General features: G+C 41.1%; 1 protein-coding gene across 1 annotated transcript in view; it reads left to right on the top strand.

Annotated features, from left to right (window-relative positions):
• The window catches only part of LOC307102527 (fibrous sheath-interacting protein 2-like), a gene marked incomplete at both ends in the record, with an annotated part of 112,008 nt that extends 95,437 nt beyond the window's left edge, over positions 1-16,571 (top strand). The window contains one exon of the mRNA XM_079776125.1: positions 16,413-16,571. Within this exon, the coding sequence (XP_079632251.1) occupies positions 16,413-16,571 (159 nt within the window). The remainder of the gene's footprint in view (positions 1-16,412) is intronic.
• Between the last annotated feature and the right edge of the window lie 204 nt (positions 16,572-16,775).

The following is a 16,775-nucleotide window of genomic DNA, read 5'->3' as shown; positions in this document are numbered from 1 at the left end:
TCCCTTAAAGTCCTCTACAAGTTTTTCTAAAAAAATATATTAGGTGCTCCTGTATTGGGTGCATATATGTTTACCAGGGTTATATCCTCTTATTAGATTGATCCCTTTAGTATTATATAGTGCCCTTTGTGGTCTCTTGTGATGGCCTTCATTTTGAAGTCTATTTTGTTTGATATGAGTATTGCTACTTCAACTCTTTTTTTCTTTTCCATTTTAATGGAAAAAATTTTTTTCATCTCTTTACTCTCATCTCTTTACTCTCATCCATTAGTTCTGAGGTGGGTCTCTTCTAGACAGCATATAATTGGGGCATGTTTTTGTATCCATTCAGCTACCCCTGTCTTTTGATTGGAGCATTTACTCCATTTATATTTAGGGTTATTATTGACCAGAGGCCTGGTGCATGGATTCGTGCACCAGTAGGGTCCCTCGCCCTGGCCTGTGCCCTCTCACAATCTGGAACCCCACCCCGGCTGGGGAAGGACCGTGGGAGGGCTCCAGGGCATAACCAGTCCCAATTGGGGCCTATCAGGGCCGTCTCGCCCAGTCCCAATCAGAGCCCTTCAGGATGGCCAGCCAGGAAGGGACCATTGGAGGTTGGCCGGCGGGGAGGGACCACAGGAGGGCTCCAGGGCCCTTTTTGTGTTCGGGAAGCTCTTTATTTGACCGTCTATTTTGAATGATAGCCTTGTTGGATATAGTAACCTTGGTTTCAGATCCTTGCTTTCCATTATCTTGAGTACTTCATGCCAATCCCTTCTGTCCTGTAGAGTTTCTGATGAGAAATCAGGTGTTAGCTTTATGGGAGCTTCTTTGTAGGTAACAGTTTGCTTTTCTTTTGCTGCCTTTAAGATTCTCTCATTGTCTTTAATTTTTGCCACTTTAATTATGACATGTCTGGGTTTGGTCCTGTTTAGGTTCTTCTTGCTTGGGGTTCTCTGTGTCTCCTGTAATTGTGTGAGTTTTTCCTTTACCAGGTTAAGCAAGTTTTTTGTCATTATTTATTCAAACATGTTCTCTATCCCTTCCTCCCTCTCTGCCTCTTCCGGCACACCTGCTATTCTAATATTGTTACATTTCACGTTGTCCCACAGCTCCCTTAAGTTGTCCTCCTGTTTTTTTAATTGTTTTTTCTTTTTGGTTCTCTGATTGAGAGATTTTTTTCAACCTTGCCTTCTAATTAACTGACTCTATCCTCATTTTCCCCTAATCTGCTGTATATCCCTACCAATGTGTTTTTCATTTGTGCTATGCAATTTTTTAATTTGTTTTCATAGTTACTATATATTTTCTCAGGTTGTTGAACATCTTTACCATCATTATTTTGAACTCTGTTTCCGATAAATTTCCTATCGCCATTTCATTTATTTCTTCTTCTGGAGAATTCTCTTGTTCTTACATTTGAAGAAACATTTTCTTTGTTTCTTCATTTTGGCTACCAGTTTGGGTTTGTGACTATGCATTAGGTAGATCTGCTATGCCTCTCAATCTCTAGTGTAGGACAGTGTCAAATGCTGTTTCTGACTAATTAGATCAGGCAAAGACTCAAAGTCTCCAGAGACTGCTTCTGCCTACAGACTGATAGGATACCAAATTGAATTACCCTCAGGTGATTGTCCACAGATGAGAAAAGAGTTGTTTGTTTGTTTTTTTAACAAGATGGGGCAGTTGCTTCTCCCTGGAGGCTAATTATTATTTTTAGTCTCTTAAGTGGCCTTAGGAACACTGCACCTCGGGGCAAGGTGTTTTCCAATAGGTTGGATTAACTGACTTCCCCCCAGGCAAGGCAAATGTCTGTGTGGGGAAGATGTCCTCTGCTGTGTGAGGGAATGACTCAGCCCAGGAAACCGGGGTTGTCTGCCTTCTGAGCTCTAAACCCTGAACCCCCAATCCTGGTTTCTGCTCCCACAGCTGCAGTCCACTCTGCCCTCCCTATGCTGGGGCACAAGGTGGGTGGCTCTACAGGGAATTTGTTGCATTGGCCCTTTAAGAGGGTGCCTGAATTTCCAGCTGTCTCTCCCTGGCAGGCAGCAACCCTGCTGCTTTTAACAGCCAGATATTATGGGGTACCCTTCTCAGTTCTGGTGCTTTCTTCTGGGGGGCCCAGCTTGGGGATTAGATCCCAGAGTTCTCATTGCCCCTCCTCCCCCCCCCCCCCACACACAGCTGAGATATCTCTCCAGAACTTCAGTTGCTGTCTGTGGGTCCCTGACCAGCCCTTTTGCACCTCTGCCCTTCCTACCAGTCTATATGTGGTCTCCAATTTTGGTCCTTGGGTATCAGGGTTCTCTCCAGCGAGTCTTCCGTTGATTATTCAGGAAGTTTTTCTGTATTTTAGTTGTAATTCCAGTTTGTTCCTGGGAGTGTGTCCATGCAGCATCCTCTTACTCTGCTGCCATTTTAAATCCTGCACATATTTTAATTGGATTGTTCATCTTCTTTTTGTTGAGTTGTATGAGTACTGTATATATTTTGGATATTAACCCCTTATCAGATGTATCATTGGAAAATATGTTCTCTCGTTCAGTAGGTTCCCTTTTCAGTTTGATGGTGGTTTCTTTTGCTGTGCAGAAGCTTTTATTTTGACATAGTCCCATTTGTTTATGTTCTCCTTAGTTTCCTTTGCCCTAGGAGATGTATCCACAAATATATTGCTACCTGAGATGTCTGAGATTTTCCTGCCTATGTTTTCTTCTAAGATTTTTATGGTCATACCTTACATTTAAGTATTTTATCCACCTTGAGTTTCTTCTTGTGTATGGTGTAAATTGGTGGTCCAATTTAATCTTTTTTCAAGTGTCTGTCCAGTTTTCCCAGCACAATTTATTGAAGACACTGTCTTTACTCCATTGTATGCTCTTGCCTCTTTTGTCAAATATTTATTGACCATAATGCTATGGGTCAATTTCTGGGGTCTCTGTTCTGACCCATTGGTCTACATGCCTGTTCTTGTGCCAGTACCAGGCTGTTTTGGTTATAATATCACCTCATACCTGTCAGAATGGCCATCATAAAAAAATCAATAAACAACAAATGCTGGTAAGTATGTGGGGAAAAGGGAACCCTAGTTCACTGCTGTTGGGAATACAAGCTGGTGCAGCCACTATAAAAACAGTATGGAGTTTCCTCAAAAAATTAAAAGGGAACATCTGTTTGACCCAGCAATTCCACTTCTAGGAATATATACTAAAACCCCCAAAACATCAATCAGAAAGAATATATGCATCCTTATGTTCATAGCAGCATTATTTACAATAGCTAACAATAGCTAAGCTTTGGAAGTAGCCCAAAAGCCCATCAGTAGATGAGTGGATAAAAAAATGTGGGACATGTACACTATGAAATACTATGCAGCTGTAAAAAAGAGGGATCTCTTACCCTTTGGGACAGCATGGATGGACCTGGAAAAAATTATGCTAAGTGAAATAAGCCAAACTGAGAAAGATAAATATCACATGATCTCACTTATTTGTGGAATCTAATGAACAAAATGAATTGACCAACTAATAAGACCTAAAGCAGGGAGGCATGGAACAGACTGACATACCTCAATGTGGGGTTGGGAGGACAAAAAGAGATAAACCAAAGAACTTATATACTTACTTGAGGCCAGGTGCACAAAATTCGTGCACTGGGGGGGGGGGGGTGTCCCTCAGCCCAACCTGCACCCTCTCCAATTGGACATTCCTATCACAATCCAGGACTGCTGGCTCCAACTGCTCACCTGCCTGCCTGCCTGATAGCCCCCTAACCACTTCCCTGCCAGCCTGATCAACACCTAACTGCTTCCCTGCTGGCCTGATTGCCCCCAACTGCCCTACCCTGCTGGCTATCTTGTGGCGACCATCTTGTGACCACATGGGGGAGGCCATCTTATGACTACATGGGGGCAACCATCTTGTGCGAGGGCGTGATGGTCAGTTTGCATATTACCTCTTTATTATATAGGATTTGCATAGCCCATGGACATGAGCAATAGGGTAATGAAAACTTGGAGGGGGGTCAGGGCTGGAAATAGGGGAGGAAAGAGAGAATGTGGGAGATATTTCTAATATGATCAACAATAAAAACATATTTAAAAAATCTTTAAAAGATTTTTGCCTTTGCATCTTTGTACAAAATAAATTGGACCACTCTACTTTTCAACTCTTTTTTGCTCTTTGACTTATTTGTCTAATTTGTTGTCTTGATTATTGTAGTTTTTGTAATTCTTTAAATAAGTTGTACTAGCCTTTCAAGTTTGTTATTCATTTTTAAAGTTATTTTGGCTACTCTAAGTCCTTTAACATATCCACATAAATTTTAGAATCAGTTTGTTAATTTCTACCAAGAAATCCGGCTGAGATTTTGATTGGAATTGTGTTGAGTCAATAGATCAGTTTGGGTCAATTGATCTCTTGATAATGAGTTTTACAACTCATGAACCAAATATGTCTCCATTTATTTAGGTATCCTTAACTTTTCTTATCAATGTTATGAGTTGGCAGTGTATACGACTTTTTAAAAAAAATCTTTACAAGTATTACAGGTGTCCTCTTCACCCCCCCCCCCCCCATTGATCCCCTCCACACTGTACCCACCCCTCTCAGGCCTACACCATACTATTGTTTGTGTCCATGGGCTATTAATATATGCATATAAGTTCCCCATTAATCACTTCCCTCCCACCCTGTACCCCGTATTCCCTCTGAAATCCATAAGTTTGTTTCATGTTTCTATGTCTCTGGGTCTATTTTGTTCAGTTTATTTTATCCATTAGATTCAATATATGAGTGAGATCATGTGATACTAATCTTTCTCTGACTGGCTTATTTTCCTTAGCATAATATTCTCAAGGTCCATCCATGCTGTAGCAAATGGTAAGAGTTTTTTTCTTTTTTACAGCTGCATAGTATTCCATGGTAAGTGTACCACAGCTTTTTTATCCACTCATATGCTGAAGGGCACTTGGGCTGTTTCCAATTCTTAGCTATTGTAAATTATGCTACTACTAGAGGCCCAGTGCACGAAAATTCCTGCACTGAGGGAGAGGTACCTCAGCCCAGTCTGCCCCCTCTCACATTCTGGGAGCCCTCAGGGGATGTCCTACTGACGGTTGAGGCCTGCTCCCCATGGGAGCGGGAGTTGACTGGGCTGATCAGGGGAAGGCACCAACCCCATCACCCCACTGCTGCTGCCACTGCCGGCCTTGGTGGCTGCGAGGCCTGAGCCCCGGGTCTTGCAGCCACTGGGGCTCATGGCTGCCTGAGCTCTCAGCTGCCGTGAGCCCTGGGCGTTGCAATTGCTGTGGCTTTGTCCAGATGAATGTCCCGATGGACGTCCGGAAGACAGCTGCCCTAATTAACATATTACCTTTTTATTAGTATAGATGAACATATGGGTGCATATATTTTTTTCTGATGGATGTTTCTGGTTTCTTAGTTTATATATATTCCTAAATGTGTGATCAATGGGTGAAATGGGAGTTCTATATTTAATATTTTGAGAAAATTCCATACTGTATTCCAGAATGGCTGCACCAGTCTGCATTCTCACCAGCCGTATACTAGCATTCCCTTTTTTCCACATCCATGCCAGCACTTGTCATTTATTAATTTGTTGATGACAGCTATTCTGACAGGTATGGGGTAATACCTTATTCTTGTTTTAATTTGCATCTCTCTGAGGATCAGTAACTTTAAGCATTTTTTTCATGGAGAAGTGTCTATTTGGAGACGTATCTATTTAGGTCCTTTGCCCATTTTTTAATTGGATTGTCTTTTGTTAAGTTGTATAAATTATATATATATATCTTTTTAAAATATATTTTTATTTATTCCAGAGAGGAAGGGAGAGTTAGAAACATCAGTGATGAGAGAGAATCATTGATCAGCTTCCTCCTGCAATACCCCCTACTAGGGACTGAGCCCGCAACCCGGGCATGTGCTATGACCTCCTGGTTCATAGGTAGATGCTCAACCACTGAGCCGCACCGGCCAGGTATATTTTGGATATTAACCCTTTATCAAATGTATCATTGCCAAATATGTTCTCCCATAAAGTGGACGCCCTTTTTGTTTTGTTGATGGTTTCTTTTGCTGTGCAGAAGTTTTTTATTTTGATGTAGTACCATTTGTTTATTTTCTCCTTAGTTTCCTTTGCACTTGGAGATGTATCCATAAACATATGGCTATGAGAGATGTCTGAGATTTTGCTGTCTATGGTTTCTTCTAGGATTTTTATGGCTTTATGTCTTATAATTAAATGTTTGATCAATTTTCAGTTTATTCTTGTGTATGGTGTAAGTTGGTGGTCTACTTTTATTTTTTGCATGTATGTGTCCAATTTTCCTGACACCATTTATTGAAGAGATTGTTTTGAGTCCATTTTAGGGTCTTGCCTCCTTTGTCAAATATTAATCGAGTGTAATGGCTTGGGCTGATTTCTGGCATCTCTGTTTTGTTCCATTGATCTATATGCCTGTTCTTGTGCCATTACCAGGCTCTTGGAATTACAGTGGCTTTGTAGTATAACTTGATATTTGGTAGTGTAATTCCTCCAACTTTGGTCTTCTTTCTCATAATTGCTGAGGCTATTCAGGGTCTTTTTTGGTTCTATATAAATTTTTGGAGTACTTGTTCTAGATCTGTGAAGTATACTATTGGTGTTTTAATAGATATTGCGTTGAATCTGTAGATTGCCTTGGATAGTATGGACATTTTAATGATGTTAATTCACCAATCCATGAACATCATATATTCTTTCACTTGTTTACATCTTCCTCTATCTTTTTTTTCAATATCCTTTAGTATTCCAAGTACAAGTCTTTTACGTCCTTGGTTAAATTTTTGCCTAAGTACTTTAATTTTTTTGTTGCAATGGTAAATGGGATTGTTTAGTTTCTCTTTCTGAGAATTCATTATCATACTAATAATAGCCTAGGTGGTTGTCATGCTGTCATGCATCATGCCCTAATGTCATCACAAGATGGCTGTCACAAGATGACCATCACAAGATGGCTGTCACAAGATGGCCACATGCACAGTGGAGGCAGGGCCCAGCGGAGGAGGTGGGTCGTGGCAGGGGAGGGCAGTTGTGGGTGATCAAGCTGGCAGGGGAGGGCAGTTGGGGACAATCAGGTTAGCAGGGGAGCAGTTAGGCATCAATCAGCCGGCAGGGGATCAGTTAGGGGGCTATCAGGCTGGTAGGCAGAAACAGTTAGGGGCAATCAGGCAGGCAGGCAGGCAGGGGAGCAGTTAGGAGCCAGCAGTCCTGGATTGTAAGAGGGATGTCCAACTGCCAGTTTAGGTCCCAGATTGGAGAGGTGCAGGCCTGGCTGAGGGACACCCCTGCACCGCCCTCCCCCCCCCCCCCGCCCCGCCCCATGCACAAATTTCATGCTCCGGGCCTCTAGTTGATGTATAAAAAGCCATTGATTTTTGGGTGTTGCTTTTGTACCCTGCTACACTGCCAAATTAATTTATTAAATCTAGTAGTTCTTTGGTGAAGTCTAGGCTTTTCTATGTACAATATCATGTCATCTGTGAATAATGAGAGTTTTATGTCCTCTTTCCCAATTTGGATGCCTTTTATTTCTTCTTCTTGTCTGATCTCTGTGGCTAGGACTTCCAGTATTATGTTAAACGAGAGTGTTGAAAGTGGACATCCCTGTCTTGTTCCTGTTCTTAGGGAAAATTGTTTTAAGTTTCTGCCCATTGAGTATGATGTTTGCTGTACATTTGTCATCTATGGCCTTTATTATGTTGAGATATGCTACCTCTATTTTCACTTTGCTGAGAGTTTTTAGGGTTTTGGATTTTTGTCGAATGCTTTTTCTGCATATATTGGTATTATTATGTGATTTTTTTATTTGCTTATGTGATGTATCACATTTATTGATTTGCAAATAATCATACCAGATTTGAATCCCTGTAATAAACTTCACTTGGTCATGGTGTATGATCTTTTTAATATATTGCTGGATCCGATTTACTACTATTTGTTGAGGATTTTAGCATCTATGTTCATCAGGGATATTGGCTGGAAATTCTCTTTGTCGTGTCTTTATATGGTTTTGGAATTAAGATAATGCTGGCCTCATAAAAAGAATTTGAAAGTGTTCTTTCCTCTTGGATTTTTTGAAATAGTTTGAGGAGTATAGGTGTTAGTTCTTTGAATGTTTGGTAAAACCCCCCTGTGAAGCAGTCTGGACCTGGGCTTTTGTTTGCTGGTCATTTTATAATCACTGTTTCTGTTTAATCAGTTGTTATTGGCCTATTCAGGTTTTCTGATTCTTCCTGATTGAGTTTTGGAAGATTCTATTTTTCTAGGAATGTGTATATTTCATCCAGGTTGTCCAGTTCATTGGAATATAGTTGTTCTTAGTATTTTATTTATTTATTTACAATTTTTTGTATTTCTGTGGGGTCAGTTGTTACTTCACAACCTTCATTTCTGATTTTATTTATTTGGACCCTCCCTCTTTGTTTTTTTTTAATAAGTCTGACTAATGCTTCATCAATTTGGCTTATCCTTTCAAAAGAACTAGGTCTTGTTTTCATTGATCTTTTGTATTGTTGTTTTGTAGTCTGTATGTCATTTATTTCTGTTGTAATCTTTATTATTTCCTTCTACTTATCCTGGGATTTTCTTGTTGTTCTCTCTCTAATTCTTTAAGTTGTAGGGTTAGATAACTTATTACTTTATTTTATTTTTCTGAGGTAGGCCTATAGTGCTATGAATGTCCTTATCAGGACTGCTTTCACTATGTCCCATAGATTTTGGGTTTTGTGGTTCATTTTCATTTGTTTCTAGGATGTTTTTTATTTCTTCCTTGATTTAATTGGTAACTTGTTTATTGTTTAATAACATGATATTTAGCCTCCATGTGTTTGAATGTTTTTATTGTAGTTGATTTCTAATTTATTGCCATTTAGAAGATGCTTGATATGATTTCAGTCTTCTTGAACTTTTAGAGATTTATTTTGTGTCCTAACATGTGGTCTATCTTTTAAAATGTGCCCTGTGCACTTGACCAGAATGTATATTCTGTAGCTTTGGAGTGAAATGTTATGAAAATATAAGTTATTTCTATTTGATCTAGTGTGTCATTTGCGATCACTGTTTCTTTATTGATATGTTTTTGTCTAGAAGATCTATCCAGTGATTTCAGTAGTATGTTAACGTCCCCTACTACGATTGTATTATTGTCAATTTCTCCCTTAATCTTTTGCTCTCGGATGTTGAGTGTGACTCGACACGGTTAGCATTAGAATAAAGGAATCGAGAAAAAAGCAAGCGAGTGCAAAGGGTTAAAGTCCTCCAGAAGTGTTTTTTATATATCTGGCTGCTCCTGTATTGGGTGCATATATGTTTACCATAGTTATATCCTCTTGTTGTATCAATCCCTTTAATATTATAAAGTGGCCTTCATTATCTCTTGTTATGGCCTTCTCTTTGAAGTCTGTTTTTTTTTTCAGATATGAATATTGCTACCCTAGCTTTTTATTTTCATGTCCAATTGCCTCGAAAATTTTCTTCCATCCCTTCACTATCATTCTGTATGAATCCTTTGTTCTGAGGGGGGTGTCTTATAGACAACATGTATAAGGGTCGTGTTTTCTCTTCCATTCAGCTACCCTATATCTTTTGATTGGTACATTTAATCCATTTACATTTAAGGTTAGATACTTATTTATTGCCATTCTTAATCTTTATGCCTGTGTTTTTTTCTTTCTATTTTTTCTTCTTACAACAGTCCCATAGTATTTTTTTGCAGTGTTTGTTTGGTGGTAATAAACTCTTTTAGCCTTTTTTTTTTGGTCTGCAAAGCTCTTTATTCCACTTTTGATTTTGAAAGATAGCCTTGCTGGATAGAGTAGTCTTGGGTTCAATCCCTTGGTTTTCATTACTTTGTATACTTCATGCCATTCCCTTCTGGCCTGAAGTGTTACTATTGAGAAATCAGCTGACAGTCGAATTGGAGTTCCCTTATAGGTAACTTTATTTTTCACCGTTGCAGCCTTTAAGATGCTTTATTTGTCTTTAATATTTGCCATTTTAATTATAATGTGCCTAGGTGTGGGTTGTCTGGGGTTCATCTTTATTGGGATTCTCTGTGTTTCTGGAATTTGAGTGACTTTTTTCTTTACCAGGTTAGGGAAACTTTCTGCTATTATTTCTTCATATAGGTTCTCTGTTTCTGTCTTAGATCCAGCTCCTTCTTACACCCCTGTAATGGAAATGGTGTTACATTTCATGTCCCAAAACTCCCTTAGACTCTCCTCCTGCTTTTAAATTTTTTTTTCATTTGCTGCTCTGAATGTGTGTGTGTGTGTTTTTTACCTTGTCTTTTAATTTGCTGATTCTGTCCTCAGCTTCTTCTAGTCTACTGTTGAAGCCTTCCAGGGTGTTCTTTCATCTATTTTGTTCCTCATTTCCAATTGATTCCAACCTCTTTTTTCAAGTTGATGTAGCTCTCATTAAGTCCCTTATAATTTCCATTAAGTTCCTTATAGTTCTCACTAAGTTGCTTGTAGTTTTCACTGAATTGTCTGAGTACCCTTATTATTATTAGTCTGAATTCTTTATTTGACAAATTGCTTGCCTCTATTTCATTTAGTTCCCTTTCTGCTATTCCTCTTTTTCTTTAATTTGGGGGTTATTTTTTTCTCTCCATTTTTGTTGTCCCTTTGTTTTTTTTTCTATGTATTAGATCAAATTGCTATGCCTCCAGACTTTGTGGGTTGATCTTGTGTAGAAGGTGTTTTGTGGGACCCAGTGATGCAGTCTCTTAGATTTCCTGAGCTGGATGCTCTAGGAAAGCACCTTACTTGAATTACTTGGGTTCTCCTGTTGTAGTTGGGTTATTGTCCCGTTTGTAGATGGGTCTCTCCTCTCAGTTTGGCTGACTATGTGGCTCACCTCTGACCACATTGTGCAAGCTGTTTTGGAGGTGCTGACCAAACAGAACAAAATACAACACAAGAAAACACGAAAAAAAAGAAAGAAAATGAAAAACATACACAAGACCACAACAGCACCAACAAAAGCAATTACCAGAGAAGAGATAATTAGCAAAGAGGAAAAAAGAGCAAGAATGACAGAAAGGAAGAAAGAAAAAATATGAGGAGAAAACAAAACAAAACAAACAAAAATCACAAAGAAAAACCAACAAAAAGTGTGTGTGTGTGTGTGTGTGTGTGTGTGTGTGTGTGTGAGGGATATATAGATGCAGAGCTGAAATAAAGAAAATAAGACTAATGAATTAGGTGAATAGTGGAAGGAAAATGGTTTAAAATAAAGGTGATGAAAAGCAAAGCAAAGATGGAAAAGAAAGGAAGAAAAAATTTTGAAAAGGAGAACAGAGGAGAAAACAAGTAGATCTAAAATAAGAAAAGGAAAAAAGATGAGAAAGCAGGAGAAAAACAAAAGAGAAAGAAAAAAATTTGAGTTGTAACAAAAAGAAAAAAATTTAGTAGGCAAAGGGAAGAGGAAAATTAGATATATGAATGAAACAACAGATCCTAGAATAATAACAAATCAATAAAGCAGATAGATAAAAAACAAATAAAAAAGGAAAAAAAGAAGGAAAGAAAAATAATTTAAAGAGAGAAGAAAATAAAAAAGGGAAATAAAGAGAAAAAAAGTGAAGTGCAATTGATCCATGGGAGCTCCCTTTGGGTCCTGCTCTTCTTTTCTGTCTGCCAATTCTAGGCTTCCTCTGAGGTACTTAAGTGCTAACCAATCTCAGGAATTGTTCTTTTGTTTTCATCAACCTGCTTGAAGCTCTAAGGGATCCACCATTTGTGTCCGTCTCTACAGGCCTTGGCTGCAAGCAGGAGGGGCCAATCTGCAACTAGCTATGTTTGTTAGCAGCATGGGGCCCAGGGGTGGGTCAACAAACTTCCCCTCATTCCCCAGGCTCCGCCTCTGCCTGCTTTTGTTTGCCAGCCAGCTGTCAATCTTAATCTCTCAAAAGTCTGTTTCTGAAAGGGCTTTACATCAGGGAGGTGCGGGGAGGTGCTGTTTAGCTTTCAGGAAATGTTGTAGTTGTGTCTCCCTGTCCCAGAGCTACTTCTCTGTGAATGGCCCAAAATATTACTTTGCCCTTGGCTGGACAGAGATCCTTGTATGAAGTTCAGTGGGTTCAGCTGGAGTTTTTATCAGCTCTCCTGTGCAGGGAAAGTACCAGTCTGGTTCCCAGGATAGTGGGGCAGATGGCCCCTACCCCAACCCAGTCACTGGCACTCCTGGGACTGTTCAAACCTGTAGGCTTGGCTTCTGCTTTGGTTTCCTCTGAAAAGTTCAAAATGCAGGGTGTGCCAGGCAGGGCTCCTGAGGGTAGGACAGACAGTATCACCTAGGGAGGGTTTTTTTCTTTTCCTGCCCTATTGCTACTGGAAGTGGCTAGCTCCTCTCAGAAAAAATGGCTGTTTCAGTTTGGGAATCTACAACCAAATAACTCCTGGCTGTTGCTTTTCCAAGTCTCCCTGCAATGCTTCCCACTCCAGCCTCTCCTTAGGCACCTCGAGTTTGTGTCTCCCTCCCTGCACCAAAGCATCAGGTGAATAGTTGGAAGTGAAAACTCCTGTGCTCTGGGGCTTAAAAACAACAACCCAAACACAACAGCAGCAGCCAAACCCCTGAAACTGGGGCTTTCTCTCTGCCTCCAGGCTACCCTCTCCAGACTCTGCTGCGGCCAGCATCCCTGCCTTTCATGTTACCTGGGCTGTGGGTCTTGGTTGTAGTGCTCCTGGGTTGCAGGCCTCTATCTTCTGAGAGAACAGATCCTCCCATAGCCAGGACCTCCCTCCTCACTCTCGGCCCTGCTGCCCCTGGGAGCTAGGTCAGCTCCTCTCTCAACCTCACCCTTCCTGCTGGTCTCCACATGTTTTCTGTCCTTACTTAATATAAGTCTCCTCCTCAGCTGGACCTCATTTGGTAATCCCATGTGGATGTTCTCTAATTTAGTTGTATTTCCAGTCTGGCCCTGGGAGGAGGTGCATGACAGGTCTGCCTATTCAGCCGCCATTTTTTCTCCTCCAGCCCCTTTCTTTCTAAAGATGATTACAGTGTACAAATCTTACACATATTTTTGATCTATTCATCCCTTGATATTTCATAATTTTTACTATTATAATTTGTATTTTTTTTCAAATTAGATGTTAGTATATAAAAAAGCAATTTTATATTCACCTTGAATTCTGCATTATTAAAAATCATTTATTAGTTCTAGTAGTTTTTTCCCAGATGCCAATTTGATACAGAATTTTTGGACTGGAACACCCAGTGCTCCCCTGGGCAGGATGTCCCGGATTCTTTGTCCACTAGGGTTGAAGAATCCATGGACAGAAGGTGGTAGAGCAAAGGTGGAAATTTATTAAAGAACAAGTACAGACCCCTACCTAGGGAGGGGTAAGACTCCCACAGACTTCCTGTTTCCATGGTTTATAGAGGCTGCAGTTCCTGCATCCTAATATCCGCTTTGATTGGTCAATATTCCCTGAGGCCCTCCTCCTTCACTGTCCTACTCCTTCTGGGCTTTCTTCTTTATTTTGTAACTATAGACCTCTTGGATACTCCCAGTTCCCTTATCTCATGTAGATGTAGCTGTTGCCTCTCCCTTGTGTTATGGAGATGTACCTGTTGCTGCTTCCTTGTCTTACGGAAATGTAACTGCCCCTGGCTTCCTTGTGTTATGAAAATGTACCTTCTCCCAGTCTGTAGCCCTGTGTTTTTTTTTCCATGGACCCCAATTCTAAAAATTCCCTAAGCCTGCCTATAGTCCCCTAAAATTCCTGTTTCAAATTGATATTCTACACAAATGATCAGATGGTCTATAAATAAAGGCAGCTTTATTTCCTTTCTTCAAATTCTCTTCTCTTTGTATTTCTTTTCTTGCCTGATTGTATGGACTAGAACCTCCACTATATGTAGAATGGAGGCAAATGTAATACATATTATTATCAAATACTTCTTTTCCCCTCTCTCCTCTCTACAGGCATATTAGGCTGCTTGGTGTTGTCCCACATCTCACTGATACTCTTCATTTTGTCATTTTGTTTCTCTTAATTTTCCCTTTGGATGATTTCTGTTCCTCAACAGGAATTAATCTCTTCTTTGGAATTGTCTACTGTGCCTTTAATGTATCCATTATATTACTGTCTCACATATTTAAAATTTGTATTTTGGACCTTTTTATATCTTTCATGTCTCTTCTTTGCTTTGTGAATATGTGGAATGAAATGATGTTATCCATGTTAATGTTATTTTCTTTAATTCTAACATTTGTGTCATTTCTGGGTCAATTTTGATCGATTTAGTCATTTTAAGGGTCATATCTCTGCTGAATAGTCTTTGATTGGTGCCAGATATATTGAATTTTACTTTTTTGAGTGCTGAGTATTTTTATGTTCATATAAAGGTTTTTAGCTTTTTCCTTGGATGCAGATAATTTATTTAGATGTAGTTTGATTGTTATAGATCTTGCTTTTTAAAATTTGTTAGATGGGGCTGGAACCATGTTCAGTCTGGGACTAGTTGTTCCCCACTACTGAGGCAAGACCCATTTTAATACTCTACCCATCACTCTGTAAATACCATGTTTCCAGAGGGGCTGTTGAGGATAGACATGACAGGTGGGTGAGGAACTCTGTTCTCTCTAATCCTTTAGGGTGGGCCTTTCTGAGACCTTAGTTTTTCACATGTATGTACTGATCCATCCTCTTGATGAATAAGCTAGGGAACTCTCAGAGGAGATCTGGGGTTCTTGCTCTGTGCAATCCTATCCTTTCTGATACATCCAGGATCAATATTAGTCCCAAGATTCACAAAGGGAAGTCACATTTCATGTATTATGTCATGTTTACCTATGGTCAGCCTGCGTGACTGTGGTTAAGTCACTCAGACATCTTCCAATTGAAGATGATTTAGAAATTCCCTCAGCTTCCCAGGACAGCTATGGATTAAGCAACCTTTTCATATATGAAACTGGACTAGGTCTCTGACTATGTGTAGTGAAGTAAATTGCATCAATGTGTTAAATATATACTAGTATATTCATCATGTTTGACCACAAATGGAAATTTAACCCTTAATATACACCCCTCCCAGATTTGTACTCAGCATAACCTTACAAGTCATGAAAGACCATTCATTTCCAATATACTATCATATTATATCTGTGCAGCAGCCACATACTCTGGTGCCATTTTTTATCTTATATGATCCTAATATATAAAAAGCCAGGGGCCGTCATGACAGAAACAACCAGACGGACAACCAAACATCAGGCTGCATGGGGCAACCAGGCCGGCAGGGGGATTAGTGAGGGATGACCAAACGACTGAACTGCAGGCTGTATGGGGTGACCAGGCTGGCAGGGGGGGCAGTTAGGGGTGATCAGGCCAGTGTGGGGGGAAGTTGGGGGCCACCAGGCCAGCAGGGGTGGCAGTTGGGAGCAACCAGGCTAGCAGGGGGGGCAGTAAGGGGCGACCAGTTCGGCAGGGGGGGCAGTTAGGGGTGACCAGGCTGGCAGAGGGGGGTGGTTGGTGGTGACCAGGCCAGCAGGGGTGGCAGTTGGGGGCGACCAGGCCAGCATGAGGCAGTAAGGGCTGACCAGGCTGGCGGTGGGGGCAGTTAGGGGCAACCAGGCTGGCAGAGGGGAGCAGTTAGGGGCGACCAGGATGGCAGGGGGCAGTTGGGGGCGACCAGGCCGGCAAGGGGCAGTGAGGGGCAACCAGGCCAGCATGGGGGCAGTAAGGGCCGACCAGGCTGGCGGGGGGGGGGGGCAATTGGGGACAACCAGGCCAGCAGGGGGGGCAGTTGGGGGCAACCAGGCTGGCAAGGGGGCAGTAAGGGGCAACCAGGTCAGCGGGGGGGGGAGGGCAGTTAGGGGTGATCAGGCTCATAGGGGGGCAGTTAGGGGCGATCAGACAGCAGGCAGGTGAGCAGTTAGGAACCAGCGGTCCCGGATTGTGAGAGGGATGTCTGACTGCTGGTTTAAGCCTGATTCCCAGGATATCTCCCGAGGGTTCCTGGATTGGAGAGGGTGCAGGCTGGGCTGAGGGGACCCCCCCTCCCGTGCACGAATTTCATGCACTGGGCCTCTAGTCATATTATAAATACTAGTGGCCCAGTGCATGAAATTCGTGCTCTGGTAGGGTCCATAGCAGCTGCTGGCCAGGTACTTTCTCCCTTCCCCCAGCCACCTGCCACCACTGCCAATGCTGCCAGCCAGGGCCTTCTCCCCAGGGCCTCCCTCTCCAGGACCTCCCTCCCTTCCCCTGGCAGGCCCCGCCCCCTGGTCGAACTCCTGGATGAACTCCCCGTTGAGGAGACAATTTTCATACTACACTCTTATTATATAGGATTTGTTTTGCATTTTAAATAGCAAGTTGATGCTAACCAATATATTTTATTTAATGTTTTAGAAACAAGCCCTTTTAGAGAAAAAAATGGCTTATCATTTACCAAAAAAGCAAGAAAATGGCTTCAAAAGAAAAGAGATGGGAAAAAATCCATCTGATGACAAAGGAAAAGATGGAACACAGTGTGAATGCAAGAACTTTAAAAGTGATGTGGTTCTGTAGAAAGCACTCTTCTATGTATTTACATTAAAATTCTTTTGTAAAATTTTGCTTACTCTTGCTCTACTTGCTTTGTACCAGGCACAGTTCTAGGCATTTCCCTATTATAGTTCAAGGTGAAAAGTAGACATATATGTAAAAAAGAAATCAAATAATCTTACCAAGTGGTTCCATGGACAAGCTTGCCTATACTGTAGTTCTATCCAA

The sequence above is a fragment of the Cnephaeus nilssonii genome (assembly GCF_951640355.1).
Source record: "Cnephaeus nilssonii genome assembly, chromosome: 1".
Classification (NCBI taxonomy): Eukaryota; Metazoa; Chordata; class Mammalia; order Chiroptera; family Vespertilionidae; genus Cnephaeus; species Cnephaeus nilssonii.
This window is presented reverse-complemented; position numbering and strand designations above follow the sequence as displayed.